Source organism: Trematomus bernacchii, unplaced genomic scaffold, assembly GCF_902827165.1.
Source record: "Trematomus bernacchii unplaced genomic scaffold, fTreBer1.1, whole genome shotgun sequence".
NCBI lineage: Eukaryota > Metazoa > Chordata > Actinopteri > Perciformes > Nototheniidae > Trematomus > Trematomus bernacchii.
Window position 1 is genome coordinate 4210886 of NW_022987564.1, and position 15301 is coordinate 4226186.

The 15301-nt window shown below is 38.7% G+C and overlaps 3 protein-coding genes across 3 annotated transcripts; 1 reads left to right on the top strand and 2 right to left on the bottom strand.

Moving 5' to 3' along the window:
* Positions 1-295: 295 nt before the first annotated feature.
* rpl14 (ribosomal protein L14) lies at positions 296-4260 on the bottom strand. Its single transcript, XM_034124913.1, has 6 exons — positions 4182-4260; positions 2964-3065; positions 2778-2872; positions 2080-2179; positions 885-938; positions 296-391 (listed from the first exon to the last, which is right to left on the bottom strand). The coding sequence occupies exons 1-6, from the start codon at positions 4182-4184 to the stop codon at positions 332-334; spliced, it is 414 nt and encodes a 137-aa protein (XP_033980804.1). The 5' UTR covers positions 4185-4260; the 3' UTR covers positions 296-331.
* Positions 4261-5023: 763 nt separating this feature from the next.
* On the bottom strand, positions 5024-10851 carry LOC117478044. Its single transcript, XM_034124912.1, has 7 exons — positions 10808-10851; positions 9822-9888; positions 9410-9441; positions 6813-6853; positions 6319-6701; positions 6078-6207; positions 5024-5911 (listed from the first exon to the last, which is right to left on the bottom strand). Exons 2-7 carry the CDS (start codon positions 9864-9866, stop codon positions 5880-5882), a joined length of 663 nt encoding a protein of 220 aa, XP_033980803.1. The 5' UTR covers positions 9867-9888; positions 10808-10851; the 3' UTR covers positions 5024-5879.
* A 1470-nt stretch (positions 10852-12321) lies between these two features.
* Positions 12322-15072, top strand: LOC117478153. Its single transcript, XM_034125071.1, has 4 exons — positions 12322-12364; positions 12455-12575; positions 12678-12854; positions 14018-15072. The coding sequence occupies exons 2-4, from the start codon at positions 12522-12524 to the stop codon at positions 14507-14509; spliced, it is 723 nt and encodes a 240-aa protein (XP_033980962.1). The 5' UTR covers positions 12322-12364; positions 12455-12521; the 3' UTR covers positions 14510-15072.
* Positions 15073-15301: the final 229 nt, after the last annotated feature.

A 15301-nucleotide genomic window follows, 5' to 3' on the forward strand; every position in this document is an offset into this window, starting at 1 on the left:
TCCAAAAAGGCAAAGCTGAAGCAACATCAGTCAAGATCATTTCATTTTAATTTGGCTATATTTACTTTATAGTATTAACCGACTAAAAAGGGGTGCCACACAATACTATGTCCTTCATATTGCATCACGTTTACTTCATTCCCCTGCTCACTGCACATACCAAGGTGTGTAAGCCTAAAGTTGACATTTACCAGTCACTAGTTTATATTAAAGTACACACGAGAAGGACAGTACATTTCCAACTGAGCCATCACATGTCTTTCAAAGATGGCAAAGAGAAGACAAGACGCAGATGAACAATTGAACAGGAGATTTATTTTGTGGGCACTGTTCACTTCTTTGCTGCCTCCTTCTGGAGCTTCTTCACCTCATGCTTGATGATCTTGTTCCTCTGCAGAGACAAAAAGAGCATACATTAAGAACTGCTGTACGATCACTATTCTACACACTTAGACCAATGGACCCGTTACATTTAATTGGCTTTGGTTGTTAAATCAAAACTGCTGCTCGTAGGAATTAATAACCACATTTCATTCGAGGGCCAGAGATTGAGCATCGGCAGGAACAAACTATTGTCAATGATTTCTCTCTGGGACAATTAAAATCAGCCCGACCCATCATTAGTTTTATGAGCTGCAGCTGTTTAGTCAGTCAGCTGTGAGAAGAGCTCCATCAGGAGGCATTACAGTCTAAACTCACAGATCTACAATGGTCCATTTTATATTTAACTATTACTATTGTGTAATAAATGTGACTTAAAGAAGGCAATACAGAATAAATTAAGTATTTGGGAAATGTTTGAAGACCCCAGATAAAGCTAGCATCAATTTGCTGGCCACATTTTCCACACATGAATGAAAGCTGCCTAAATCTGTTTCACTTACCATCCTCTTGGCCTTCATCACCTTGTAGCGGTCAAAGTCGCACATTTTGGATCTCTGCAAAAATAAGGAGAAATAGAGTCAGGGAAGAACCAGAGTAGTTTATTTCTCTCACAGTTTAGCACAGCAGAATTCAGTTTTAAGGATGGACATGTGCATTGATAAAGGGAGTCAGTTTGCTTTAAGTTTAATGTTTGGGGCACATGAAGCAATCCAGAGACCCCTACGGCTGGAGAAATGGAAGGTGGGCTGCCTCTTTAAACACAAACAGAAGCCTATTTGTGAAACTCAAACCTAACCTGCAGGGAAACAGCTCAGACAGGAGGGGCCGTATTTTGTATACAATCCTCTAAACTTATCACACAAACCACAAGACACCATCAGGATCAGCTGAGTAGTAAACAGTGACAGGTCAGCCTCACACAAACATACCCTCCATGTTAAATAAAGCAGAATATAACAGTTGGGGGGAAAAAACTGAAAACGTGTTTTTTCAGAAATTGTTGGAGTCAAACTGATAGGTAACAAATGTATGGGAACCAAACTGCTGCACTCACCAGCTGAATGTACTTTCAACTATGTTAGTCACTACGTAGTGGATTCAAATGAGTATGGGTTTAAAATCTAGCAGTTTCCTGGAGAAACCGTGCAATCCATCATTAAAATACTGGTAAAAATATAATTTGGTCTTACTTCTATGGCATTCAAAAGTCTTTACCTATCCATTAGCACATTTCCCCCACAAACAAGAGAAGTTACAAATATTTGTTTTGGAACGCAACAGAATGTTGAACAAAAAACCTGATACTGCTAAACAAAAAGGCAATTATCAAAATCTTAGCAAGATTTGAGAAATTCCCACTACCGGCTGTAACACATCTTACATTTGAAGGACAATTAGGATGCCATGGGTTTGCCCACACTTGCAGTGCTCAAAGTGAAAAAATAATGCATGCATTTGCCCCACGACTCTTCCTTTACCCATATAACACCCTTCAAACTAGTTTCATAACATAGTGTTTATGTGTCCCTGCTGTCAAACAGAACAAACCGGCGGGGGAAACATCACCTCACTGCCGGAAGCAAATAAATTATTTAAAAGCCAACATTAATCTGCTGCTGCTGAAATAACGCAACTTGTAAAATAATTTTTATTGTCCAATATGTTCATAGCGACCAGAGGGAAACATTGCCTTACCTTCTGTCTCGCCTCGATCTTCTTGGCCCAGCTGCTTTCCGACCACTTCTGGGTGACCTCGGCCTTCACCCAGGCTCTTCTCACAAACTTCTGACGAGCACTGTGAATACATAAAAACAGTCAGTACAGATACAAGAGGGATTACTCACGTTTTTAATCAAATAACAACCACACAAGGAAACCCAAATCATATAATTTATATATTTTTGAAATATTAGAATTGCAGTCACGGTCATCTCATTTGCAGTACAGCGTTGACACAAATAAGATCACTTAAGATGCTCGATACGAGGAATTTCTGCAATAAGGCTGTCAAATGTTTGCAATAATGAATTAAGAGTCCTTAGATCTGCCTCCCTGGTGCTCCCAGTAAACTGCTATATTACATGTAACTGCTTGTAGAATTAAAAACTATCTCCAACATTAAAATAACCGATACAAAAGTATGTTGTTTCCTAGTGGTTCCTTTTGAACTAATTTTGATTGCAGAGACGATGTTGTGCCCCCCTATTGACCACACTTACAGACCCCTTATAAGATGCCTCTTCTAAAAATAGCAAACTAGGTAAACCTTGAGTGGTTTCTAGAAATGCCTAAAGTCTTGTGTACCTAGCCTGGTAGGAAAAGGAAAACAATCTGTACCCTTCGTTTCAAATAAGTTGTTTTTTTGTTTTAAGAAAATGACTGTTCCCACTCACCTGTGAGGTACTTTGATGACGTAGTCTGTAAGCTGCATGCACTTGAAGGGCATGGATTGTCTCTTCACACCTGTGCAGGGACCATCAACAAGGGCCTAACAAAATAGAAACAATGCACAATTAAGAAAAATCAATATAAAACAAGTCCAAAGTGATGCTTACGCTACTCAAGCCAATCTCACTCACCCTGTTTTGGTCGATGACATCTACGATGGCCACCAGCTTGCCAGCATGGGGTCCGAAAGAGATGTAGGCAACACGGCCGATCTCAACGAAGCGTTTGAACACCTGAGAAACACACATCACAAAATAACGAAAGTCAAAAGGAGGCTTTTACATGGAAAGGTCTCAGTTTAGTCAGTGGAGCAAAGTAACTAAGTACTTTTACTCAAGTACTGTACTTGCCACTTTCTTCTACCCAACTACATTTTAGAGGTACATTGTGCACTTTTAATCCACTATTATTTAATACCTTGAGTTTCTTTGCAGATTTGATTAATGACGTGACATTTTAACAAGACTTGAATTAGACTTTAGTTAAACCTGAAGTAAATTCACGAGCTACCCTGCAGTAAATAAAGTAATTTAGCTGCAGTTACCAGCTTTGATAAACACATTGATGCATTATGTGTTGATCTAAAAATTAGACAATCTGCATAAGTATTTTTACTTTTGGTACTTTAAGCATATTTTGATGTTAATACTTTTACTGAGGTTATATTTTGAAAGCAGGACTTTTACTTGTAACCTATTATTCCTCAACTCTGGTACTTCTTATACTTGAGTAAGATAAGATATAGTATATTGTCCCAATTGAGGAGTTTTTTCCCCCACAGTACAACATCCGAGTACTTCTTACACCTCTGAGTTTAGCCTTTAATTGAAGACACCCAAATCAAGAGACTGTATATTTCTGGGTCAACACATCTGCTCAATTTGTAGGCAAGGGGCTCACTTTTCTTGACTTATAGCCATGTTCTGATATACCACAGTGGATAACGTTGCCAACAAGCTAATGTAAGCTAGCTAATGTGTCTGCTAACGACTTGCATGCCGCTAAAATGGGACTACGTAGAAGCGTATTTCCAGGTGTATGTATAACATGTCATACAATTGAAAATAAAACATCGCATGCAGACGATATCAAGCAATGTTGTCGTGACAAAACACGTGTAATTAGTCCGATAAAGCGAGCAGGCCTCTCCCTGGACGGACCACGTTGTAGCCGACATCTTACACATATAGCGTTAAAACTTCAAATACAACCATATTACCACACAAAACGACCCATGAATATGCGTGTAAGTGTGTTAACATTACACATTACTCTCGTTGTTCTAGTTAAATTAGATATATAAAAAGAATTTCGACAAAGAAACGCTACAACTCTGATGGCGAACTCACCATGATGGCAGTCCGGGAGCAGAAAGGCCGTCCCAGCTTCCGGTTGACGCAGATACGTCTTCCGCTTATACTGTACGCATGCGCACTGTGTATATTTTCTTCTATGAGCTTTTTCTTTTTTAACAATATTTGTAGCACTATTAAAACAGTATGAATAAAAAAAGGCAATCAAAACTAATTGTGTATTTAAGAAATATTTAATCTGATGTATGAAACGTATTTTTCTTTACTTTAGATGTCTTCCCCCGATGTAAATTTGTTGTATACAAAATATATGATGTTCATATACGTTCTTGTATAAATAAAAGGGGAAAACCCCCAAAACTTTACAAAGATAAAAGTTGCAAACAAACATAAATCAGTCATCTTCTTCTATGAGGTTTATTGGCGGCTGGCAACCAATGAATAAGTTAATTACTGCCACCTACTGGATTGGAGTCAGTAGATTTTGTCTAGTTTTTTCATGAGAGAAATTAACAAAATCTTCGATGTTAAAATTGTCTAATATTTGTTGAAGCTTTTGAGATGTTTATTTGAGGTACATTTAGAGGGACAAGGAACATTTCAGACCCCATTATATACTATACAACTGTGTGCAATATACATGCAGGTGAAATATAACCTCCTGCAATTTCACGTTTATCTTTCTTTTTTTAAATTTATTTTTAATTATCTTTATTTACAATTGGCATACAGTACCAACTAGCTCTTTAATTCAATATGGTCACTTTTCTTAAAAACAAATATACTGCTATTTGTTTTTACCATGGTGTACATATCTGCTATTTTGTTTTTTACTTATTATAATAATACAAATGATAATAATAAAGCTTTATTTATATAGCACTTTTCATACAACACGTGCAGCTCAAAGTGCTTTACAAAATGACACATCACAAGTTAAAAACAAACAACAAGAAATTCCCCTCAGATTATTTGTTATGGACTTTAGAAGGTGCATGCAGCAAAATATGACAAGTTATCAGGTTAATAGACGCAAGGAGGTCAAATGTATGATAATAAAAATAAAATAAAATAAAAAATGGTTTCTCTCTGACAGATTAGACACAAGACAACTGAGTCGATGCAACAATATAAAATATAAAACCCCATAAAACAAAGTGAACATAGGTACAACAGAAATAAAGATACAAAGATTAAGACCTATAAAATAAATAAAACAATATAAGGTAGGTCCATAATAAAGACTAAAATAACATTTAAAGTGGGGGGTTGCTAATAAAAAGCTAATCTAAAAAGATGTGTCTTTAGCTGGCGTTTAAAAATGTCCACTGAGTTGGCCTCTCTGATATTTCCTGGTAGGGTGTTCCACAGTTTTGGAGCGTAGTGGATAAAAGCGGCCTCACCCATTTTATTTTGGGGGACTTTAGGGATATTTAAAAAGCCAGCTGAAGAGGACCTCAGGGCTCGTCCAGGGACATAAAACGAGAGTGACTCTGTGAGATAAGTGGGTGCCAAACCATTAAGAGCTTTAAACACCATTAAAATAATAATAGGAACTGTTAGAACAATAACACAACTTCTACACTAATTCTTGGCATATCTCACAAAAGATGGGCTACAACATATCAGTAATGTAGGCCTATATTACAGACATCTTTTAATTAAGCCTCCAGTATTGAAAATTACACTATCTTTAGAGTTTACTCAAGTGAGCATTGTTGGGCCAAAGTGATGTCACCGACTGACCTGGGGCTTGCCAAGGGATTCTGGGAAGGACAGGAATTGAGAAAGTAAGCGGAAGTGAGAGAGAGAGAGAAAGAGAGAGAGATAAACAAATTAGCAAATGAGGTCACTCAAAACAAAAGAAACATGATAGTGACACTAAATGCACAAATGTAATCTTTGCCCTGAAGCAGAGAAAAAGATACTTGCCTTGTTTTGCAGCTGAGACTCTGAGATATTCCATACATTCGGCCTTGTGTTCCAGCACCTGTTTACGATGTTCTCGTACCAGCGCCCTCCCTGTACGGCTCTTCCACACTTTTTCCCAGTCTTTCTCGGTCTACACACAAAAGACAATATCAATAAACAGTTGTCATAGCCCGCAGGTGATCAACTATCAGGTTCAGAAAACACAAAGCTGTTTGTTCCCAGCAATTTCACCATAACTCACCATGTCTTTGAAGGCCTCCCCTTTGTAGTATGTCTTGGATCCTGGATAGCTTATGCCCTCTTCACATAGCTGCTCCATGCTTGAAGCCACCAAATGTAGCTTCGCTCCATCGTAGGCATACAGCTTTCCGTCCTCACAGATCATTAGAACGAGCTGGTCCCATGGGCAGGAGGTCCCCTCCACTACACCTACAACCTGCATTCTTACTATCTCAGGAAGATAGAATTCTCCCCACCCATTCACTACGTCAGGCTCCTCACTGTAAATGGTGTCTTCCAGGGGTCCTATCTTCAATGTGGCGCCAGCTGTTTTTTTTAATTCAAATATCTTGTGTCTATTCTCTTTGGATACATAATCTAAAACCCCTTTCATGTAATCTGGACCTGCAACACATGCCGAACAAAAGTTACACCACCGTTTTTATGATATGAGGCAAAAGGAGTGTTGTCTAATCAACTACACAACCATTTCTCTTAAGTTCTACCTTAGCTTACCTGTGTTCCCGTTTTTCTGTGGGAACAGCAGACCTGCTGGCCTGAATGGAAGAAAAGACAAAAAAATGTTTCCCAATGAATGGCTGCAAGTTAATCAGTGAGCTCCAGTCCATTTCTCCCACATTTATTTTCATGATTGTGATCCTAAGAGACTCTTGATTCAGCTACAGCTTCAGTACATGTTCTACAGCCATGAGGCTCAATGCCTGTGGGTCCTGAATTCTGTTTTTCAGTACCGATGTACACGAACCATCAGCCATCTTGAGACCTTGTCCGTCTCTTTTTTTCACCAGGACTTTGAGTCGGTTAAAGTCATGGCTCATATACTCCTCCACACATCTCGGATTCATTCTCCCGGAGACACAGCCAATGTTTGCTCCGCCCTTGTTCCTCTTTGTTTAGATGATGTTGGGGCGTCTGTGGCTCAGTGGTCTTTTATCAATCGAAGGATTGGTGGTTTAATCCCCGCCCCCTCTGGTCAACATGTTGAATGTTTTCCTCAGGCAAGATACTGAACCCCAACTTGCTCCTGGTGTCAAGGGTACTGGTGACTGTGTTTGAAGGGGCGAGTGCTGACATGTGTTTAAAACGCAGTTTGAGTGGTCGCAAAGACTAGAAAATATAAAATCAGTCCATTTGTTACCTGCTCTTGCGTGGGAGTGTAGTCTTCCATCTCTCCAGGTCTTCATGACACAGGGGAGGTTTAGTGGTCCAGGTGATTGGCAACATTTGGAAACGGACTTTCTTTGAACGACATACTTAAAATACTCAAAACTCTTTTAGACGCTGTCACAATATTCTTGTTTTGCTCGATACGAAGGAACCGCAGATATACTACGTGATCTATAAGGATGAGCCATCCACCCTAAAGGGGAAACTCATTTTGGCCACTTGATTTCTCTGTTATCAACATTAGAAAATGACGAACATGACAAGCCACTTAGTCATCATGGTGTGAATCCACTACCTGCAGTCCTTCTAGTTTTACTAATTGTATAATCCATGATACGCCTGAATGTGGCTGCCACCAAAATCACACAAGCAGAACTTATGAGACGCTGTGTGTTATGGTTTAGGTGTTTTGCTTTTTCCTCCTCCCCTCTGTCTTCTCTCTCTCTCTCTCTGGCCGTTTCTCAATCGCGAAGATGCTGGCTTGGTAGCACAGCCGAGCCGAGCGTCTTGCTTCAGAAGCAAGGCAAGAATACTTCCTGCCATTCGGAAAACGAAGAGTGGAACAGGCTAGCAAGTGTGCAGGTGTGCGTCATATGAGAGGCCCCGCCTTACATCTTCCGCCACAGATTTGGGGAAATTGGTCCATGCGCAAAGCATTGTGGGGATTTTAAGGACGCGAAGTCTACCCATGTGCAGCCTCCAAATTTCCCCCAAACCAAGGACGCGGCCTCGGTGGAATTCCAAGTATGCTGGAGATTGGAACAGTCCTTCGGCGGCACTCGATGACGTAGCATCCTTGAAATATTGGCTTGGAAGCCAATATCCTCGCGATTGAGAAACGGCCTGTCTCTCTCTCCTGTGCAGTGTGGTGATCGTTAGAAGGCGCAGCTGGTTCACAATGAGGAGCACCTGTACTCATCTAATCAACTCCTCCATAAAACCCTGGTCATGTTCACACTACAGCGCCAGATAATTCCGTCTCACTCGGTAGAGCTGAACGTTGCAGTATCCTAGCTTAGTGTGATTTTCTCTTGCTGTTTTTGTTGAAGAGTAACCTTGTTTTTTCCTCTGTTTTTCCCAGTGTCTGCTCGAGCCAGCCTGAGTCCTGCCGCCACCACCAGCGTGAACTAGATCCACCTTCATTTTGTGGATTGTTTTTTAGTTGCTCCTTTTTTCCTTTATTAAACTTTGTTAAAAGACTGCATCCATCTGGTCTCTGCCATTGTAGGTCCTGAACTTTTGACCCAGCCCTAACACTGTGATTCCTAAAAATAAATCAGATTGACCATGACATACTATTGACAATGTACAACTAATGACATCATTATAAAGAGTAAACAAGCAAGTTGTTCTTACTTAATTAAAATATATGTACAAAAAATCCAGTAATGAAGTTACATTTAAAAAAAATGTTATTTATAACACAGCTTTTTATCCTCTAAATGCCAATTTTGATCCTGTTGCTCTTCCTATGTTATCCACAATTCCCATCTTTATCCTGCTTCTTCTTGTCTCTCGTCAGTGTTCAATCCAGTGCATCTTGTCTCTCCTCTTGAAGGTGTTCATGACGCAGTTAGTTTTGTGGTTCAGGTCTTATATGTGCATAGCAAAATTGCAAATCTTCTTTGAACCACATTCTTCACTCCAAACTCTCAAACACACTTGAGGGTCTCTTAATGAAAAGGTGTAAGTCATTTTAAATTAACGTTGTAAATAGGTTCTGGCATTTTCTTTTATAGACACATTTTGCTTTTAATTGTGAAGTTGGAAGCATGTTGAAGTTGCTTTACATGTGACGTAGTTAATATTCAATATAGTTACAAGATGACTGAAACAAGATAACAGGAAAGACTGCGTTTCTTGGTGTTGTATGCCATTGTTGTTTTAACCCCCCCCCCCCCTTAACAGAAAATAAAAGTTCTTACTTGCTCTCTGGACTGGAATCCACCCTAGCCTTCTGTTACAGGGAAAACAAAAAAATGCATTGTTAACAGTAGTAAAATAAAAAATGTAAATAAAAACCTCTACTCATTATAACAATATGACAGCATTTTGATATTTTTGAAAACACTATGATATACACGATATCAACAAAGAGCTTCTAATCTAATCAATAAAAATGTCAATAAAAAAAACCAAATAATATAATAACAGCAATATTTAAACCTGTACTTATTATAAAGGTTAAATAGCATTACAAAATATTGGCTACTGAGCTAATTGGTAGAGTATAGCTTATTTATTATTGCATTTAAATGTTGAAATACAAATGTGCAATTTTACAAATTTAACTAATTAATAAATGCCCTCTTTTTTCCATCAAGTAGTGGTACTTACTTTATAGACAACTGGACAAACTTCCATCGTGCCACAACCTGCCATCGTGCCACAACCTGCCACACATCTGTGTACAGAAACGTAAATTCAAATATGGAAGAAACAATTATTTTGAAAATAAATACATGAAATCTGAGTTGTGAGATGAAGATTAAACAAAAAACTATTTTTAAATAAATAAGAAACAGCACTTTTTTATGAAATAATGAACATTGAAATGTCTCCAATTATTTGAATGAAAATATTTTGTTGCATCATTTCAATGTTAATATTCTAAAATGTGTGTTTTAAATGTAACTTTGAAGTTATTGTTTCATGAAAACAAAAGTTGATCCCTCATATTTTTTTTGAATGTATTGAAGAACAATTTCACAGATATTGGAAAGTATCCCAAAATGTTTGAGTAACACAGACAGACAGATGTTTCAATAAATAAAACACACATAAGTCGAATCGTTTGGATTTTTACGAGAAATACTCGGTATGTATTGGTCCCTGGTCCCTACGCATTATATATACACCAGCAACCAGCAGGAAAACATTTGCATTTCCTTTAAAGACAGACCCAGACTACACCCTTTTCTCTTTATTCACAAATCTTTATTTTATGCTTATTTGCAGATCCGTTTTACATTTGCACATTCTTTTGTGAGTTTGCAAGTCTTTTGAATGCATTTGTGGAAGATGTTTTACTTTACAAATCACATATTTACAACTTATTTTTATGTTAATACAAACATTATTGAGACAAATCTAACCCCACAGTGCTCCTCCCAAACCTAATAACACATTTGGCACGGTTCTATCTAAATATAATGTTAAGCAGCCTAAATATATGAGTAAAACGCAAAAATAAAATAACACAGTAACTCTTGATGTACATATTCTACGTCAATGTTAGCCTACCTGTTTTACAAAGACACCTCAAACTGAAGTAAGCAAACATAAAGTGTGAGATAAATCATACAAACGGAAATAATAGTTACCCAAATAGTAGATTGAGGTCGTTGGTGTCTGATTTATATTCAGAATTGCATTCACATTTATAGCGACTTTAAACACTCCCTGTTCCTGGTCTGAAAAGGTTGCTGCACTTGGTACATACTAGCAGTGTTGGGACGCGTTACAAAGTAACGCGTTACTGTAACGCCGTTATTTTTGGCAGTAACTAGAACTCTAACGCATTATATTTTAAATTCAGTAACTCAGTTACCGTTACTACATGGTGCGTTACTCCGTTATTTTTTTTTATATAGTCTCGGCTCCCAGTAGCCTACTTGAGTAAATGTACTTAGATACTTCTATTCCTGTGTCACATGCGGAGACGCGCTGTGGGCGTGTTTGTGTTTACTAACAAGACTATCATGGCGGCGGCGGCGGAGCTCAAGTCGAGTTTCTCCGCCTGTAGATATTCTCACTATTTCACTTTTGTCGAGCACAAAGAAAAGAACGTTTTAGTTAAATGTAAGTTGCGTCTTGGCGGGTCAAAGATCCTATCTACTGCCCAAAACAGCAATTAAAATCTGTTGAAACATCTGCAGAAACAACATGCTGGGACGAAGCTAGTAGCGAAGACCACAGACCCAGACTCATCCGACGCCACTCCACCTCCACCTAAGCAACAACAGCGGCTGGATTTTAACCGAGGGACTGCTAGCCAGGGAAAAGTTGATAGAGCCATTGCACGGTATGTTGTAGAACACATGCAGGCTATTTCTACAGTGGAGTCACCCGCTTTCAGGGAGCTAGTAAGCATGATACCATGTCCGGGCGGCACACGGCATATTGCAGGCAACTCAAGTTTTGTCAGTTTGTTCTGGCCTGAAATAAATTGGCACTTTGAAACATATCTTTGTGTTTGTGTTTGTATAGACCACATTGCTTAGCAGAGTTCAGTGATGCAAATGCATGTCAAGTTGATCAACAGATTGTATTATTCTCCAATGCAATAACAGTACTGAAATGAAGGCTATAAGGGCATTCATGGGAGTTTTTTAAGTAACTAAAAAGTTACTGTTCACAGTAACGCATTACTTTTTGGTGTAAGTAATCAGTAAAGTAACTGAGTTACTTTTGAAATGAAGTAATTAGTAATGGTAACTAGTTACTGGTTTTCAGTAACTAGCACAAAACTGCATACTAGACTGGTATCTTGCTCTTTTCAATAGTGATCAATCCAGAAATATGACATTTCATCAAAAACAATGGATGAATAAATGAGAAGGTAGCGTTCATACCTTATTCTGACTGTCATAACGACTGCTTTACATATAGGTGTGGTAGTTCAAAACATGAGGCAGGGCTTAATTAATGTATTTCCATTCATTCACTCCTGGCCTACAATGGTAAGTGGCTGCTTTTAACTGCTTTCCTTTGCTGATATTTAGTAGTAAGTAATTCTGATCAAATTCTACATTGCTAATTTACTTTCTGTTGTCAGTGAAATGTGTAAGTGTTATAATCATGGTTTAATGTGTCGTGTGTTATTTCTCCCTATAGTTTGCTGTGGCTGAGGCGGCTAAGGCTGAGGCTGAAGAGAAGAAGTGAGTCCGCTGATTACCTGAACCACTAATACTGACTTCTGATTTTAAATGTTATTAAAACTCTTTATTACTGATTTTATATTTTTATAGGAGAAAAGAAAAATATCTGGTGGAGATAAGTTATTTCCTAAGCAATGCTCTAGCGATTATCAAAACAATGTTGAAGCTGAATACCTCCCGTCAAGATGGAGATACACAGTTAGTAGAGGAGGTATGTCTGATGTGGCTTTTATGAACTTTTGAAATGATGTGTTTCTTTCATAGAGCTTTACAGTTACACACAGCATTAACAATGGCATCTCTTTTTTGACAGATTCTTCACAGCATCTTCTTTTTGGGAAGGATCATGACACCACCATTGTCACCGGAAGAGATTGTGCTTGATACGGACTATTTAGCTGGGTTGAAGAAACAGTTCCCTCTGCCTTTTGAACCTTCCTCTTTCTCTCAACTACCCAGGCGGAGTCCATTCTCATGTGTGCTAGACATGGTTAGATTACAGTTTGTCAATTCTTCTATTTATACTAGGGCTGTCAGTCGATTCAAATAGTTAATCGCGATTAATCGCAAATTAATCGCACATTTTTTATCTGTTCTAAATGTACCTTAGAGGGATATTTTTCAAGTTTTTAATACTCTTATCAACATATGAGTGGACAAATATGCTTTATATGTTTGTTTATTATCATTTGAACAATGACAAATATTCTCATGAATATTAAACACAACAACCTCTGAACATTACAAATATTCGCCTCAATTCAACCTCTCTCATATAATAATACAAAGTGTGTGTGTGTGTGTGTGTGTGTGTGTGTGTGTGTGTGTGTGTGTGTGTGTGTGTGTGTGTGTGTGTGTGTGTGTGTGTGTGTGTGTGTGTGTGTGTGTGTGTGTGTGTGTGTGTGTGTGTGTGTGTGTGTGTGTGTGTGTGTGTGTGTGTGTGTGTGTGTGTGTGTGTGTGTGTGTGTGTGTGTGTGTGTGTGTGTGTGTGTGTGTGTGTGTGTGTGTGTGTGTGTGTGTGATGTGCAGCTCAAGGCATATATGCTCGAACGGGAGCTGCCTGGACTCTGCAATCATGTTGCGCGCACTATCCGTGCTGAGTGTGCTGACTTTTCGTACAATGTCCCACTGTCTGGCTACCTGCATAAAGTCAAGTTGTCGGCGAAATGTCGCTCCTCTGTTTTCATTGAAACAGCTCCTTATATCCGTTAGCGCAGCTAGCTAGGACCAGATGCTAACAACAACAACAACAACAACACGTAAGGTGTGCCTCGCTCGAGTCGCGCCACACATACACACACCCTGCCGGTGAGCGTGGAAGTGTGGTCTGCCACAAGCGGGCGGCAGGAGCGGGGCTGTCAGCATCAGCTTGTAGATGGTATTTTAAACTCGATGCGCTCTGAAACTACGGGGCGGCCGAGGACAAAAAATACACATGCGTTAATTGCGTTAAAATAATTAGTGGCGTTCATTTTTTTTTGCGTTAACGCGTTATTAACGCGTTATTAACGCGTTAACTTGACAGCCCTAATTTATACAGTTGCTTTCCCCCCTAAAATCCTCCTGAAATATTTGAGTTGTATGCACATATTCAAACATGAAGTATGACATAGTAAATTACAGCAGTTTGATAACATTTGTGATTGCTTTCAGATTGTTTTCCTGGAAGGACCAGAGAAGGAAGATGAAATAATAAAGAGGCTTCAAAAGATCATCAGACCGCTAAATCAAAAGCTTCTGGTCCCCTACACCATCTGTGTCTCTCAGATCACGAACAACCAAAACTCAGTCTGTAGGTACTACGGGGTCTCCATGTCCAGAATGTGGGATGATTTCTGCCTTATCATGATTTCTGCATCCTGTCTTAAATACTGGCACAGTGATGTTGCTGGTGCAGTGATGACCTACCATCCAAATGTTACGAAACATCCACGTTTTGATGGAACCATTACACTTCCAAAGCAGGTCACTTGCGAGACGTTTAAACTTTTCAAGGTGGGGAAAGTGTACATGCCTCCTTGCATAAGATGTCAGAATATGTTTGGTTTAAAAGAAATAGATCTTGCGGAGGGAGCCTCAGCTGAATCGCGAATTGCAGCTCGCAGTTCACACACGAGCTCCACTAGCACCGCCCCCCCCCCCTGATACAGATACACCTAAAACGTTTCCCTATGGCAACTGTGCTGAGGTTGAAAGTTTGAGCAACTTGTTTAAAAAGGATTCAGAAGTTAGGAGGCAAGCACGACCAACATCTGAGATGGGCACAGATGACAACAGAGAGATGGCTGCAAAGAGGGTCAGGGCAGATCTCATGGAATGGTTGAAAGAAAAACACAGCTTTACATGGGATAATACATTCTACAACCCACAGTTGTAGAATTGACTTGATTGAGTTGATGATAAAAAAGGGAAAAGATTGAATATATTGATAGGTATAATTGTTATGCTCCTTTTTTTTTAAGTGACCAGACAGATCTCTTTTGATATTAGTCACATGAACTTAAACTTACAAATGATCTCACTTGAATCCTCTGTGTTGTGAATTTATTTATGTGGAAATCAAATACATCATGCTTTATATTTGCTACTTGTTATGTGTAACAGTAAATATATAAATGCAAATGTTTGTCGACTGTCTGAATGAAGCATGCAGACAATGATGTATTGATCATGTTGTTAACAATTAAATAAAAATAATGTAAACTAAGGTTCATATTTGTTTGTTTTCTTTCCATTGCAACTTCAAGTGATTCTTTGCCAGAGAATAATTAGTACTCCAATATCATCTCTATCTATCATGGTCAAAGCCAAAATCATACTAAACATACATTTGTAAACACACTGGTTTCTTTTCTTTTTAAAACTGACCATGCATTGGCTCTTGAAGTCACAACCTAAACATATTTAAAGATATCTCAAGACTTGAGATTCTCAGGT

Bases quoted from the DNA above. Each gene is read 5' to 3' on its own strand.
- rpl14 (XM_034124913.1), bottom strand. The intron at 2,180-2,777 runs GTGAGTGGGAAC...ATGTATTCACAG, and splicing joins GTCATCAAAGTACCTCACAG to TGCTCGTCAGAAGTTTGTGA. The intron at 939-2,079 runs GTAAGGCAATGT...TTATTTTTGCAG, and splicing joins AGATCGAGGCGAGACAGAAG to AGATCCAAAATGTGCGACTT.
- LOC117478044 (XM_034124912.1), bottom strand. From the start codon at position 9,866: ATGGCAGGTTGTGGCACGATGGAAGTTTGTCCAGTTGTCTATAAA. The intron at 6,854-9,409 runs GTAAGAACTTTT...TCTTCCATTCAG, and splicing joins GATTCCAGTCCAGAGAGCAA to GCCAGCAGGTCTGCTGTTCC. The intron at 6,702-6,812 runs GTAAGCTAAGGT...CATGTGTTGCAG, and splicing joins ACAGAAAAACGGGAACACAG to GTCCAGATTACATGAAAGGG.
- LOC117478153 (XM_034125071.1), top strand. From the start codon at position 12,522: ATGTTGAAGCTGAATACCTCCCGTCAAGATGGAGATACACAGTTAGTA. The intron at 12,576-12,677 runs GTATGTCTGATG...CTTTTTTGACAG, and splicing joins ATACACAGTTAGTAGAGGAG to ATTCTTCACAGCATCTTCTT. The intron at 12,855-14,017 runs GTTAGATTACAG...GATTGCTTTCAG, and splicing joins TCTCATGTGTGCTAGACATG to ATTGTTTTCCTGGAAGGACC.